General features: G+C 41.9%; 1 protein-coding gene across 1 annotated transcript in view; it reads left to right on the top strand.

The window, feature by feature from the left end:
* ADAMTS17 (ADAM metallopeptidase with thrombospondin type 1 motif 17) overlaps window positions 1–16558 on the top strand; it is a 167205-nt gene that overhangs the window by 6298 nt on the left and 144349 nt on the right. The window contains exons 3-4 of the mRNA XM_021711794.1: window positions 3179–3319; window positions 4806–4956. Coding sequence (XP_021567469.1) covers window positions 3179–3319; window positions 4806–4956 — 292 coding nt within the window. The remainder of the gene's footprint in view (window positions 1–3178; window positions 3320–4805; window positions 4957–16558) is intronic.

The raw sequence follows: 16558 nt of genomic DNA, 5'->3' as shown, positions 1-16558 counted from the left end.
TCACCGGAGCCCAGCAGGTCGAGGTTGCGGTGCCCGGAAGCGGCCACTGCACTCCAGTCTGGGTGACAGAGTGAGACTCCAACTCAAAAAAAAAAAAAAAAAATGTATTTTGTGTGCAAAGGCTGAATGTATTTTATTTTATTTGTAACAGAATTTATTAAAGCTGAATGGAAATTGCTTTCATGTGTACTTCTATAAAAATAAACATTTTCTGTTGCCCACCCCCCAAAAAAGTAAAAAGCTAAGTAATTGCACTGAAAATAAGACGTTATTCAACAAAGTGACCACTGCGAATATATCTAAGTGACTGTCTTTGGCCAGATTTTTCTGATAATTTCCTTGGTTTTTCTTTAACCTTATTCGGATGGATCCATGAGTCTAACCAGAGATGGTTTTCACTATTCTGCTGAGCAACCAATCACTGCACTAAACCAATACACTTGTCACAAATATGGATTCTTCATCTTTTTTGTCGCTTTCTTCAAAATTAAACAGAAAATCAATTTGATAAATATTTACAAGTGCTTGCTATGTGCTAGTTACTGACATCAGAGAATGAATACAATTGACCTCCTCCACTGATAGGAGCAGACAAATGTGGGTGATGGGGGGGGGGACAATCCCAGATTGATAGCAGTTGGTCAGTTAATCAGTTAGCCAAAAAATTGATTCAAGTGGAGAAACATCAAGAAATTACACTTAGGTGCTTTCATTTTGTCTTAATTGAGCTATGGAAATATTAGGAGTTTTTTTCATCATTTTGTGCTAACGAGGGAAAACCTTTTATTTGAGGGTGTATGTCTGCCACCTGGACTTCTGTGTCACCTTCCTCACACAAAGCGGTTTAAAATATGTATATGTGTGCATAAAAAGAAACATAAAACACTTGGTGTATATGTATAAAGAAATAGAAAAGACCCTTGTGAAGCAACCTAGAAGAAGATTTTTTAATGATTTTTTTTCATCTTTCCACATCCAATTTGACAGCAACCTATTTTAGCTACTAGCTAAATCAGTTCTCATGAAAACAGTGACTTTGCTTTTGTCTTCATATTTCACTGGTTAACCCAACATGTCACCACATATATGAATTGATATAACAAGTGTCACTGACATCAGTAGGTTTGAGAATGAATACAATTGGCCTCCTCCACTGATAGGAGCAGACATATGCAGGTGATGGGGGGGCAACCCCAGAAATCCAGGGTGCACAAGCACCAGGAAGTGTGTTCTTCAGAGGATGTGGATGGCTTCAGTTGATCCGACTCCACATGGGGTCTGATCAAGGGTACATCTCTGTGAGGAAGGACATAGGAGGGGCCTGAAGGGTGTGCAGAGGAGAAGACAAAATGGGCTTCTCCTAGGGAGACACCAGCATTAAGCAGCAAGTAGGGAAGTTTATGAAAAATTATCAGAGACATAAAGGGCAATCCAGGAAAAAGTAGCTTCAGAGAAACATCTAGAACCTCTTTTATAGTTATCTGCAACTCTGTTCATCTCATTTTACAAGCTGGTGGTGGTTTGAGGTCAGGGGTAGCATCTTGTGCACCCTAATATTTTCTCCTTTTAGTCCATTACCTGGCACTTGGAAAACACCTACTAAAAATTTCAATTCCCCCACTGGGATTATTGAAAGAACAGACGTTTCTATGCACGTTGAGTCTCTCCTCTGGAAAGCACAGGTCAGCAAACTTTGGACCGTCAGATCTTGTGTGTTTTGTGTCTCCGCTTACCCTGGTGAGGGCATGTGTATAGACTAAGAGCATTGTTCACCTCACAGTCTGTGGTCAGCCATCCATGCCTAGATGGGCATCCTGGTGTCTCTCAGGCTCAGTTGGGTAGGGAAGATGACAGTTATGATCTTGTTGGATGCAGGTATAATGATGTGAAAGATTTTTTTTAAGTCACTATTTTTCATGAGTTTGAAAACAGGAACCATGACATTCTGTAAATCAAAGTCCTAGATGGTTCTTGTTAACCCTTAGAACACTGACTTACCTCTAAGGAACAAAAACACTTAAGAACCATTAACACTGGGATATTTACTGTGAGAAAGCAAGGCTAACCATTAGAAGCTTCAAGTTTAAGAACTATGGCGTCATGGTTAATGAGCACAGTTAATACAATTCATTCACTTATTATTAGCAAATGTTATTAATGTGTATTATTTGTTTAATCAATCTTCATTCACGGAGTAGGCAAATTATTACCCTCTTGATTTCTCCATAAATGCTTGACTGTGAGAACTGGTATCATCCTGTGACATCTTTTGTGTTTAAGTAGATGTGTTCTCTATTCTGTTCCGTTAGTCTGTGTGTCTGCTTTTATGCCAGTACTGTACTGTTTGGTTACTATAGCTTTGTAGTATAATTTGAAATCAGATAATGTGATGTCTCCAGCTCGTTTCTTTTTGTTCAAGATTGTTTTGGTTATTCTGGGTCTTTTGTGGTTCCATATATATTTTGGGATTATTTTTCTGTCTCTGTGAAGAATGTCATGGGTATTTTGATAGGCATTGCATTGCATCTGTAGATTGCTTTGGGTAGTATGGTCACTGTAAAAACATTGATTCTTCCAATCCATAAGCACAGAAGATCTTTCCATTTTTTTGTGTCCTCTTGAGTTTCTTTTATCAATATTTTATAGTTTTTAAAAATTATACAGATCTTTCACTTCTTTAGTAAGTTTATTCCTAGATATTTCATTTTATTTGTGGGTGCTTTGTAAATAGATTTATTTTCTTGGTTTCTTTTTCAGATTGTATGCTGTAGATGTATATAAGTGCTGTTGATTTTTATATGTTGATTTTTGTATCCTACAACCTTACTGAATTTGTTCATCAGCTCTAATAGCTCTTTGTGGAGTCTTTAGGCTTTTCTAAATTATAATGTCTGCAAACAAGAATAATTTTACTTCTTCCATTCCAATTTGGATGCCCTTTATTACTTTCTCTTGCCTAATTGCTGTGGCTAGGACTTTCAGTACTGTGTTGAATAAAAGTGGTAAAAGTGAGCATCCTTGTCTTGTTCCAGATTTTAGTGGAAAAGTTTTCAGTTTTTTCTCCATTCGGCATGATCCTAGCGGTGGTTTGCTTTAAGTTAGCATGGCACACTCACACCTGGAACTGGAAATAAGAAGCTTGTAGTATAAGTGTCCCTCTCTCCTTCTCCTTGGACAGCTTGGGGATGAACCACGACGATGACCACTCATCCTGCGCCGGCAGGTCCCACATCATGTCAGGCGAGTGGGTGAAAGGCCGGAACCCCAGCGACCTCTCCTGGTCCTCCTGCAGTCGAGATGACCTTGAAAACTTCCTCAAGTAAGTCCTGGAATCATTCGATATAATCAGTACAGTAGAAAGTACTTCCAAAAGACACAAACTCACTGGGGTCTCAGCAAGCATATGAGATATGATTATCTTTTCGAATTCCCAGCTAACTTGAAGAGGTGATCTGTGCAGAATCTCCTATAACTGACAAAAGCATTTTCCCAAGTGTATGGTGTTGGGCATGCAGTCAGTGATCATTGAGTAATTTCAATTGATGCAAATAGCAGCAAAGTGACCCTGTCTTGAAAAGAACTCCATTTCATTGCTCTGCAGTATTGTGACGGCACCTTTAAGTTGTCCTTTGCCTGCTGTAGGACAAAGCACTTACTGATTGCTGAAGCTACTTTCCTTGAGAGGGAGTAAATTTTCTGGGGGGAAGGGTGGGTTTGTTCCCCATCCTCACATGTGTGGAGGCGGGTGTGTTTATCTCACTCTTGCTTTCTCCCCTGGAGGTGGTCTGTACCTTCCCTTTCTCAGACTTTTGTGGAAGGATCGGCCATCTGGTCTCAGACCTTTGTCAGAGTCTGTGCCCATGGACGATGTCTCTTAGTGGTAAACTGTTCATTAAAATGAACTCACTGCTTTTAACGTAGTCTACTTCCCACTGAGGATTTGTTATCACAGATCCTTAATAAAATGTGTGAGCCCCTTTACATTTTACCCAGAAGAGTCAGTGCAACAAGATGAGGTGTTTTCATTAGTCCACACACACAGTGCTGGTCCCACTGGCGACAAGTGGTATGTGTCTGAGCTCAGGAGAGATGGACCAGCGTCAGCTTGTGTGTTTCTTGCATGCATGCAACTCTTTCCTACAGAAATCTTGGCAAGTGGCTGGGTTTTCTTTTTGTAATCATCTGCCTTGTTTTAGGAATTGAAGATTAAAAGCATTTAAGTATGTGACCTCCTAATAGAGCCACAGCCTCACAATCCCTGCCTCAGTTTTTTGGAGACTGACTTCTCATTGTAAATGAATGTTCCCATCCCGAGTAAAGTCCCAAAGTCCTTGGCAAGTGTCACTGGCCAGCTTTTAGTGGTCGCAAGAGGAGACACTGAGCCCAGCCTATTTACTTGCAGCCCGACATGCACTTGAAGAGAATCTGCAGAGTTGAAAATAAGCACTTGATTTTGTTTAACATAAAGCAAAATAACTCTATTCGTATCATTATTCACAGTAACTTGTGCTCAAAGCCATAAGTATTCTAAGAAAATATCACAACAATCTGTTTCAAAAGCATTGTCATCAAAGAATCTTCCCCAAGAAGATTCCATCACCTCATGGGTGCTGTTCCTCACAAGTCTCCAGGCTCTCACTACCTAAGAGCAGAGAGCTACATTCGGCCACGAGGGAAAAGAGCAGAGAGAAAAAATGCACAGCTTGTGTGTCCTATGCCTGCATCCTTTTCCCATACAAAATCTGGAGGTGCAGCCTTCTCTAGGCATTCCGTCTTCAAGTCCATGTGCCTCTTGGCTCTTTCAGATCAAAAGTCAGCACCTGCTTGCTGGTCACGGATCCCAGGAGCCAGCACACTGTGCGCCTCCCGCACAAGCTGCCAGGCATGCACTACAGTGCCAACGAGCAGTGCCAGATCCTGTTTGGCACCAATGCCACCTTCTGCAGAAACATGGAGGTAAGAACGCCCGGAGGGCTGGCCCAGGGCAGTGTGGTTCTGGCTCTGCTGGAGGGCATGAGTGTTCCCACTCAATACTGGCATATACGCGCACATGCACACACACATGTATATACACACATGTTCATATACACAGACATGCGTGTACATACCCTCACAGGCATTTGCACAGGTGTGCCCCAGATAGTCACACATGCATACACACTCACACATGCCATTGCATGGGTCCACACTCAGTCCCCCTCACAGACAGATTGTAGGGAGATGCTTCAGAATTACTACTGACACCAGTAACCTAATGTTTTAGCATGAAAACCTTAGGACAGCAGAGAAAAGAAATTAACGCATATTTCTTGGAAGTGATGAGATGTCATCTGACTACCAACCCTGCAAAGAGAAGGAAGAAGGCTAAAATCTTTTAAACCAGATTGAGAAAATTAACAAGTAATAAGTTGATTATGTTGTAATAGTAACTGAGTACGATGGCTCACACCTGTAATTCCAGCACTTTGGGAGGCCAAGGTAAGAGGATTGCTTGAGGTCAGGAGTTCAAGACCAGCTTGGGCAACATACATGACCTCATCCCCACAAAAATTTTAAAAATATATTGTGATAGTAATAGTAGCACCATTAAACATTTATCATTTATTGTGCAGTGCCCACATATTTGGTCCTAGAGCTTCCAACACGCTTGATCCCAATTAGTCTTTGCCATAGTCCCTGGAGCCTATCGCTGGTTTATAGGCGATAACACCAAGTCAAGCTAAGTAATCAAAATGGCTTGGTTACTAGGTAGCAGAGCAAGGATTTGAATTCAAGTTCCTTCATCCCTGGAGTATACTTTTTCACCATGCTGCAAACAGGAAGATCCACGGCTTGGCCCATTTTGTGAGTAGGGGCTGCCAAGAGGAACACAGTGTTCCGAGGCAGGGCAGTTTCCATGCCCATGGCATCTGTGTAGCAGACAGGGGAGGCCCTGGCCCCAGGGGAACCTAGAAGAGCAAAGCCTACATCATCCTGGAGCAGAGGATGAGCCCAAGTGGGGGAGCCAGCTAGAAAGACATGGGACACAGGAGCCACCTAGCTGGCAGTTGGCCTGAGAGAGGGCTGTCCATACACTGGTGTTCAGGATAGAATCTAGTCCAAGGAGGAAGTGTGGAGGGCTGGGCAGGTTCCCAGAGCAAGAACTCGGCTGGGACCAACATCAAGGTACCCAGGTACGTATGGGATGGCCTGCAGAATGAAGCCTCTGGCACGGTTGGCCTGGACTCCCAGAGATGAGATTCTGCCTCTTGAGTGCTTCCTGTCTAAGCATGAGTTGGTTTAAGAAATGAGGGGAACCTGCAAGTGGGCCTTGCCTGCCACTGTTTGGGGTGCAGAAAGGGGCAGGCAGCACCTCAAAACCAGACTAGTGCCTCCTGCTAGCCATGTCCCTGAAGGACGCTTATGCACAATTTTGTCCTGGACCTTCTCTGCCAAGCCGAGGGGAGTGTGCCAGCAAGGGTCCCTTCCAGGGAACTGATGGGCACTGTCTCCCACTTCCATCTCCCATCGGATGCCTTGTACCTCGTGCCCTAGCAGCAGGGTTGAAGGATGCCTACATAGGGAGATGTACTGAGCCCCAGGATTCCATCATTCCCAGCAGCCTGCTAGGTGCCCGGTACTCACTGTCAGTTGTGTACAGTGTGACCGTGAGAGCTCTCAGTCACATACACAGTGCCTGCCAAGAGGCATCCTGTTTGTCTGCCCCAGCCTTCAGTCCCTGAAGTGAATTGGTGGCACAGGAATGTCAAGAGAGAGCAGGTTTCAGGACTTTTTTTTTTTTTTGATAGTGTGGAGACAGCACAAGACTGTGTGGATGGGACCCCAGAAAGGACACTGAGCTTTCAGGAAGAAAGCAGAGGGACAAGGACACTGGTGTGGAGAAGAAGAAAGTACCCAGCTGCGTCAAGGGACACTGTGGAGTCCTGCGTAGGGATGGTAGAATGTGGCAGGCCTGGCAGCACTGGCCTCTGGGGTAGGATTAAGTGGGGTGGGAGCCAGGAAGAAGCTGCTTCTTCCTGAGAGCTGGAGCCATTTCCCCTCCAGGAGCCAGGCACTTGCTCTCTAGCTGGGTGGGGAGGAGGGGCAGAGAGAAGGGGATACGTGTACTGGGGCCTCATGATCTCCCAGGCTGGATTCTTTCCTTACAGTGTCACATGCAACCCAGACTGCAACCTTCAAGGCAAGGGCTTTCAGCCACGTTTTAACAGATGAGAAAGCAGAAGATAAGAGAGATTAGATAGGGTCACCTAACCAGAGAGGGGTGGTCTGGAAAGCAAGCTTGGTGTGTCTGTTACTGAGAGAGAAAAGGATGTGGGCTGTCGTTCAAAGACAGACCCCAAAGGGGAGGAAGGAGATGTAGTATTTCATGTTCCTTCAGTAGCATCTTTTTCATTTGAAGAGGGCAGTTAGAAGCCAAGAAGTAATGACTACCTCAGCTTTGTAGCTCTTTTCTCCCAAGAAGCTCAAAATCCAAATGCATATAAAGTGAGGCCTTCCCATTGTGTCTCAGTGAAGCTGCACATTTATTTCTACCACTCAACCAGGAACTGCAGAATACATTTTCCTACTTACTTTTGCCTTGAGAGCTCCCCAGTAATAAAATAAAATAAGTTGGGATTTGCCTTCCCCAATATGAGCAGGAATGATTCCCTGGGGCAGTGAAGTAATGGCAATGCCCTTGGTGGCCCGCAGCCTCAGCTGCTCAGTGGTGATTGTCCTATTTGCAAGGCTAGTGATGCTTCCTTTAGTGGAATCTGTCTATGGGGCGGAAGTGACCGTTCATATCGGAAAACCTTTCACAGCAGTGCTCTTTTGCACTACCGGGGAAGAAGAAGCAGAAGGCCAGGACTCCCTGTGACCCCTTGAAAACCAAGGACTTGAGCTGTGCTACCCTAGGCCTGCACACATATTTGAGTCAAGTCCGGATGAAGACTGCCTCACTTGGGGATTCCAGGGCTCGCTGTGTCATTAGGTCACTCCCTCCTGCTTTTATAGGGCTGTGTTTCAGTTGACATTCAGTATAGCAGGAGAGCGGACATGCTGTCACTGTCTCTTCTTCCCTGTAGTACTGCCTTGGGGGTGCTGGTGTGTGCCTCTGCCGTCTTCCTCCTGGCCTCATTCTCCTCTGTGCTCTCCTCGCCTCCTCTGTTCAGCTGTACTGGCCTTCCCGCTCTTCTCTCTGTTATCCACATAACCAGTTCCGTCATCTTTTTTTATCTTGTTTTGTTTTTTAATTGCAGCCTTCTTAATGAGGCTGACTCTGACCATCCTATTTAAGATGACAACCTGGTACCTTTACCTGCCCACCTTTGCAGCACCCACTTCTCCTGCTCCGCTAAGGGAAAGCCCTGCTTTCAGATGCTTCTCATCTTTTAACATGCTATATAGCCGACTAGTTTATTATGCATATTGTTTGGTAATCTCCCTCTTCTAGATCATAAACTTTTCTAGGGCAGCAATCTTGGCTTTCACTCACCTGTGCTTCCCAAGTGCCTTGAGCAGTGCCAGGCACGTAGTAAGTGCTCAGTAAGTATGAATTGTGGTGGGATCCAGCTACGACCCCAATAGCAGATTGGTAAGTCATCCTTATGTGGCTTCACCAACTGCTGATGAACCTGTGGACAAGCTCAGAGTTGAGGAAGAAACCCTTAGAGACTTCCCCATGTAATGTATTACACTCAGAGCCCAATTTCACATTGCTCCATCTGGTTCACAAGCATAACACATAAGCCTTTGTCAAACGTCTTGCAGGGGTTCAAGCAAACCATTCCTGTGGCTTCCTCCCAGGACAAGAAATCACTGAGGCAGCACAGTGAGTCTGGCAGTGAGGGTCTGCAGGCTGGTTCCTGGTGATATCTCTCTCTTTGCCTTAGAGTCCTCATTGGTAGACTCTCATGCTTCTGGTGGGTTAAAACATGTCAAATACAGAGAAAAGGGTCATTCATAAAGTCAGTGGGCAATAGGATGAGCGAATATATGTGTTATTATTAGCTTTTTGGATAACACTGATTACCATTCGTGAGGAGACAAAATTAATCTATCTCTTTATCTCTGGGATCAGCATTTCTCTATGTTGAATTCCTGGGAGCTGTGGAAAATGAAGCATCATCTAAAACCTGTATAGCCAGAGATACCCAGAACCAATTGGAAAAGTATTTCAAACCAGGGCCATAATTGATCTGTACAAGGTCTGGCAGTTGTGTGTGCTAACTCATCCTAGAGAAAGTACTACATACCTCATTGCTGAATATCACTATGGCTTTGAAGTACTCCCTTTGGGAAGCTATACACTGACACCAGTGCCTAGTCCATCCGTCAAAGCAGTTTTGGTACTCTTTTCTGGAATGCCCATATTACCCTTGATGTCCTGAATGTTATAAAAGTGTCTTCCTTTCAATATTTTTTTTACCTTTAGGCAAAGAAAAAAGGCATTGGGGCCAGATCAGGTGAGTAGGGAGGATGTTCCAATACAGTTTTTTTTTTTTTACTGGCTAAAAACTCCCTCACAGACAGTGCTGTGTGAGCTGGTGAATTGTTGTGATACAAGAGCTCCTTTAGGACTGTTTTTGAACACACCTTTCTCATGCCAAGATTTTCAGTTAAGATTTTTCTGTTTCTTTTTCAGTGTTTATTTGGTCTGCTATGCTTCTCACAGTTAGCTGATGATTTTGACCCACAGTTCAACAAATTTGCAATGTTTTTGTCAGTTCTGCTTGTCATTGGCTGTCCTGACCTCTCCTTATCAGTGATGCTTTCTCTCCCCTCGGAAAAATATTTCATCCATTTGTACACTGCCATTTTCTTCATGACATTATCCCCCTAAATTTGGACTAACATGTCCCTGATTTTACTTCCACTCTTACCAAGTTTAACAATAAATTTAATATTCATACATTGCTCTAATTCAAGTTCTGACATTCCTGTGACAGCGCATAAAAACATGCAACAATGAGTGCCACCCAGCAAGGCACCGCCACATATTGACACGAACACAACTGTGAGACTATGATATACCAAGGTTATGAAACCTTACTGAGTTGTTTGTACAGTGCTGCCAGCGTAAGTGCATGGTGTTAAGTTTGCGAACTTAATTGCTGGACCTTGTATAGCCATTATTACACTTTCATGATTTTGAGGATTGAAATAGATATCTTGTAATGAAATGATCATGGTCCCAAAGTTGCTTTTCTTATCTCAACTTTTTCTTGACCAAGACGAACTAACAGAGATCAGATGTATTCTCTTATCTGAAACAACTAAAAAAAACAAACAAACAGATAAAGTATTCACTGGAAATTAAACAGCGAATTCCTGTGATCCTTGAGAGATGTGAAACAAATGAGGTGAGCCCTGTGATTTTCCTAGCCTACTGCCTGGACTGTCTCCAGGCTGCAGCACAAAGAGGCAGAACTGCAAAGAAGCAGTGGTCTCCCTGAGTTCAGGAAACAGAGCTGGTGGGACAGAGAAGTTGAGGCAGCTGAAATGCACAGGGTGGAGGACCAGAAGAAAGAGTTGTACAAAGAGAGAACTTCAAAATCTGCTGAGTCCCCCACGAATATTCATCTTAGTGTCCAGCATGTGTGTGTGAGAAAACAACCTGAGACTAGAAAAAGAACCATCTGAAAGACTGACCAGGGGCAATCTCTGTAGCTCACACAGGCATCAGGTAGCACACAAAGAAGGCTTTGCTTCACTAGCATGGCAAAATTATCCCTACATGAGATGCTCATCTGCTTAAAAGCAAGATTTCAAAGGACCAAACTATTTCCAATTTAACCAAGTCCTAGAACAAAGCTAAGATATATGTGTAGAAGTACAAAGCTATTCAGCACTCAGTAAAATAAAATCACAATGTCTAGCATCAAACAAAAAAAACTAACAGGCATAAAAAGAACGGAAAATGTATCCATAAAAGGGTGAAAAATCAATCAAAATTGACCTAGATAAGACACAAATTACAGAATTACCTTGTGTCAAGGACATTAAAACAATATTTTGGTCATATGCCAGATTCAAGAGGGTAGCAGAAGACTGAACATGTTAAGCAGAGATATGGAAGATGTGAAAAAAAAAAAAGATCCAAATGGAATTTCTAGGAAGGAAAACTACAGTACCTTAGATGAAAGATATCCTGAATGGGATTGAGGGCAAATTACACACTATAGAAGAGAAGATTGACAGACTTGAAGACAAAGCAATCAAAACTATCCAAAATGAAACACAAGAAAAAAAACCCTGAAAACCAGAAAAACACAATATTGGTGAGTTGTGACTTCAAGTGGCCTAACAAATATGTAATTAGCACCTCTGATGGAGATAAGATAAAGAGAAAGAGATTGGAGTTGCAGGGAGGGGAGAGAAGAAAAGAAAAAAACTTTGAAAAAATAACGGCTGAAAAATTTCCAAATTTGACCAGACATGGTGGCTCGTGTTTGGCTCCTAGCACTTAAGGAGACCAAGGTAGGCAGATTGCTTGAGCCCAGGAGTTTGAGACCAGCCTAGGCAACATAGCAAAACCTCATCTCTACAAAAATAAAATTTTAAAAAATTAGTTAAGTGTGGTGGCATGCATCTGTAGTCCCAGCTACTTGGAACACTGAGGTGAAAGGATCACCTGAGCCCAGGATGTCAAGACTGCCAAGAGCCATGATTATCGTGATCATGCCATTGCACTCCAGCCTGGGCAATAGAATGAGACCCCAACTCAAAAATAAAATTCCAAACTTGATGAAGACCATAAGACCACATATCCAAGAAGCTCAATGAAGCCCAAGCACAAGAAACTTCAAGAAATCTAGACCAACACTCATTATAATCAAATTGTTTAAAAATAGTGATAAAGATAAAATCTTCAGAGTCAGAGGGCAACAGACAAGCTGCATACAGATAAAGGTAAAACTGATGGTGTATTTCTCATCAGAAGCAGATTTGAGTTCCTCCAGGTATATTCCTAGAAGGGGGATTGCTGGGTCATATGGAAGGTCAATTTCTAGTTCTTTTGAAACTCACCACACTGTTTTCCATAGAGTTTGAACTAGTTTACATTCCCACCAACTGTTTAGAAGCATTCCCTTTTCTCCGCATCCTCGCCAGAATCTGTTGTTTTTTGATATATTAATGATGGCCATTCTTACTGGAGTTAGATGATATCTCAATGTGGTTTTGATTTGTATTTCTCTTCAAATCATTCTACAAAAGTGATACCTGCACACGCATGTTTAAGTATTTATTTTTTTGAGTCAGAGTCTCACTCTTTCACCCAGGCTGGAATGCAGAGTGGCATACTCCCAGCCACCACAGACTCCACCTGCTGAACTCAGGCAGTCCTTCCATCTCGGCCTTCCAAGTAGCTGGAACTACAGGCACACGCCACCACACCTGGCTAATACACACATGTTTATTGCTGCACTATGCACATTAGCAAAAACATGGAACCAACACTGCTGTCCATTGAAAGTGGACTGGCTTTTTTAAATGTGGTACACTTACACAATGGAGTATTACACGGCCGTAAAGAAGGGCAAAATTACGGACTTTGTGGCAACTTGGATGGATTTAGAGTCTATCATATTCAGTGATTTATCATAGAAACAGAACTGAATACCACATGTTCTCACACAAAAATGGGTCCTGAGCATTTATCATAATACTACAAGAGAGGGATTGGCAGTACCAAGACACTGCCAGGGTAGGGGAGGGACACATAAATCCTAAACCAGGGGAAGTAAGGACCAGTGGGAGGCCCAAGCTTCACCTGCACATAGACCACTTATGTACCTAATCCTAACTGTACCTCACAAAAAAAAAGAGTGGAGCAACATCTGAAAGTACTAAAAGAAAAAGAAAAAAACCTGTCAACCTACAATTCTATTACCAGCAAAAATATCTCTCAAAAAATAAACTTGAAATTCTGTTTTTCTGTTATAAACAAGCTGAAAAAATTTGTCACCAGTGGACCCGCACTATAAGAAATACTAAAGGAAAATCTTCTGGCAGAAAGAAAATGATACAAAATGGAAATCTGAATCTACACAAAGGAATGAAGAGCCCTGGAAGTAGTAACTACATGGGTACGCACACAATGTATTTAGATATACTTAAATGCCTTTAAAAGATCGTTGATCATTTAAACAGCTGTTACAAAAAATAAGAATATAGCTATGTTAAATAGTTATTTCCTATTCTCCAGAACTTGTGAGTGTTGCTTTACATGGTGAAAAGGACTCTTCAGGTATGGCTAAGTTAAGTATCTTGAGATGAGGAGATTTTCTGAATAATCTGGGTGGGCCCAATGTACTCAAAAGAGTCCTTGATAAGAGGGAGGCAGGAGATCAGGGTGAGAAATAGAGACGTGACAGTAGAAGCAAGAGATTGGAGTAACACAAAGCGAGGGGCCATGCACCAAGGAACGCAGGCTGACTCTGGAAGCTGGAAAGGGTAAGGAAACCCCACAGCCTCACAGAAGGAACCAGCCCTGCTGACACTTGGCTTTAGCTCATTAAGATTGATCTTGGACTTCTGATCTCCAGAACTGTAAGATAATTTGTGTTTTAAACCACTAAGTTTTAGTAATTTGTTACAGCAGCAATAGGAGACTAATACAAAGTTGCCACAGGAAACAAATATAGTAGTTTTGGGTGTATGACTTATATAAAAGATAATATATGACACTAACACAAAGGCCAGAAAGGGAGAAATGGAAGCACAGTCATGTGCCTTGTAAGGACATTTTGGTCAGTGATGGACTACTGATATGATGGTGACCCTCTAAGATTATCATGGAGCTGTCCTACACAGGTGTACCATTTTTATCTTTTATATCACATTTTTACTGTGCCTTTTTTATGTTTAGATACACAAACTGTTGTATGACAGTTGCCTATAGTATTCAGTACAGTAACATGCTGTCCAGATTTGTAACCTAAGCGTTAAAATAGGCTACTCCATATAGCCTAGATATGTAGTAGGCTGTACCATAGATTTGTGTGAGGACACTTTGTGATGTTCAAACAATGATGAAGCTGCCTAGCAACGCATTTCTCAGAACATATGCCCATCATTAAGTGACACGTGACTGTACAATATTGTAAGGTTCTGTACTATATATGATGTAGGAAAATATCATGTCAGACTGTGGAAATTAAAAATGTAGAATCTCAACTATAAAGCAACCAATGAATAACAAAGAATTAAAGCTAATAAGCCAACAAAGGAAATAACATGTTATTGTTCATTGTTTATCACTGTGATTAAGCTCATTAGCAATAGATAATGTAAGGAGGGATCATAAACGCATATTGATTATGTATGTTCTATTCCACTAAGAAACTGATGCAATTAACATTACGCTAGGGTTCTTGACATGTTCTATGTAGATGTAGGTCTTCTTGAAGCTTCATGACCACTCGTATCTCCAGGGAGATAGCACCCATTGTCCAGTGTTCACATCAGTAATCACACCAATGACTCCACGACATCTCAAGACATCTTCAGTTATTTCAGAGGAAACTACAAGGCAGAATTTGCAACAATATTCTTCAAACCACTTTTGGCCCCCTTTAGTAGAAAAAAAGACTACCTACTGGACGCCACAAAAAGGAAAGAAAAATGCTCGTAGCCAGGAGTTTTAGGGAAATGAATATTGTCAAAGAATTATAACTCCAAAAATCTGGAGGAAGTGCTCTTAAAAAACACATTCATGCAAGGGAATTGGAAATGCTCTTGATATTCCCAAGCCCTGGGCTCCCCTAGAGACTGTGTTGGTGAGAACTGGCATGCCTCCCACTCCTGCCCCTGTGCAGAGACCTTGCCTAGCTGGGAAAAGCACCTCAACATTAATGGGGCGACTGGGGAGTATGTATCTGTGAATCTTTTGTCTTAAAACTTTCTGGAACTTTAAGCCTATTACAGAAAAAGAAAATAATAATGAAATATAACAGAGGTTGGATGGTGCCAAGGGAATAAAACTGTGAATGAGACACACTGGTGCAGAGGAGTTGAACACTTTCTTTGTATTTTTCTGGAGTACAGAGCACACAAATTGAGAAAAAGGAAAGAGAGAGAAACTAGATAGGTTGTATTTTGAGAAAAATACTAACAATCATGACTAGTGGTAGGCAGTTTTCATTTTGCTGCTGCCTCTTCTAAGGAACACAAAAGCTGATGTGTCCAAAGATGAGTCCAGACTATTTCCTGGAAGAAGGTAGAGGCTTCCCTACTTCAGGCGATAGTGTTTCTCATCAACACACCACTGTGTTATTATACTAAAGCAAGGGTTCTTAGCTAGGGCCCAGGATCTATTTCAAAGAATTTGTGAGCTAGGATAGGAAACCAATTATACCTTTATTTTTCCCCAGCTTCTAATTGAAGTTAGTATTTTCTTTAATTATGAATAAACCACGGCAGTCTTAGCCATGCCCACGACTGTCACTGTGATTAGAAATCACAGATATTTTCATACCACAGAGCAGTTGTGGCTGACATCTTAAAATATCATTTATACTGCCTAACATGTCAAAATGACAGTGGTTATTAGACCCAGGGCCAGATCTTGTTATGTAATGTGTTGACAAAAACAAAAACCAAAAAAAAAAAATATGCATTAATACAAATTTAGAGTTTTTCCTTGTATTTTGGAAACTCTTTTAATCTCATTATTTCCTTGATAATCTTTTAGTATTTTATAATTATGCATTGACAAACACACCCTGCGAAGGGATTTGTAAGGCGCCGCCAGATGCCCAGAGCACAGGAAGGGCAGGTGCTTGGCAGACTTTCTGCCTTTCTGACTGTACTTCCTTGTGTGTTTATCTGGCATTCACAATTCATTGATGTTCTAAGATCAATCGAAAGTAAAAAGTATTTCCTCACTCAAAGGTGTAGGGTAAATAACGCTGGAAAAACGTTACGACCATGGCTTTGGGAGCTGCTTCAAATATTGACCAGGTTGCTTTTTTTCTCAAATATTTGCATACCAGAGAACCAACAAAAATTAAAATACAATCCATTTTAATTTGTAGGACTCTGGAGGCCCCCACACCATCTCCATTGGATCTTTCATGTCTGTCTGCAGAATGCTGGTATTGTAAGGCTCAAAGCTCTCTACAGAAATATGAACTACAAAAAAAAATTGGCATCAATAACTGGCATTCGTTACAAAAGTTATTGGCAAATACAGCTGTCTCCTCTTTTAGCCAATGGTAATGTGATGTTTTTAATTCAATAAAGCATTTCAAGAAAGTCCAAACATAAAAGTTATAAACATTGGATGGTAAATATTTATTAGAAAGGGGAAATGAACTTTATGCAATTAGCCCAATCAGTCCTTTTTATGATTACATGTTCCTCCTGTCCCTGTCAGCAATGTCACTGCAAAGCAAAGTTATGATTTCACAAGACTCTTAAGCCCTTTAAGCTAAAATATTCTGCCAGGTGAAACAGGGTGAGAAGGCTCAGTGTAGGAGAATGGCATCACTACTGCAAGAATGGGGGCAGTGTCCTGACTCTGATCATGGTGTCACCCCTTTCTACTACTTCTACGACCACCCTGTGCCTGGAG

This window comes from Carlito syrichta, unplaced genomic scaffold (genome assembly GCF_000164805.1).
Source record: "Carlito syrichta isolate Samal-C Ts95f unplaced genomic scaffold, Tarsius_syrichta-2.0.1 Scaffold302587, whole genome shotgun sequence".
NCBI classification, from domain to species: domain Eukaryota; kingdom Metazoa; phylum Chordata; class Mammalia; order Primates; family Tarsiidae; genus Carlito; species Carlito syrichta.
Note: the sequence above shows the minus strand (reverse complement) of the source record. Positions and strands in the feature narration are given on the sequence as shown.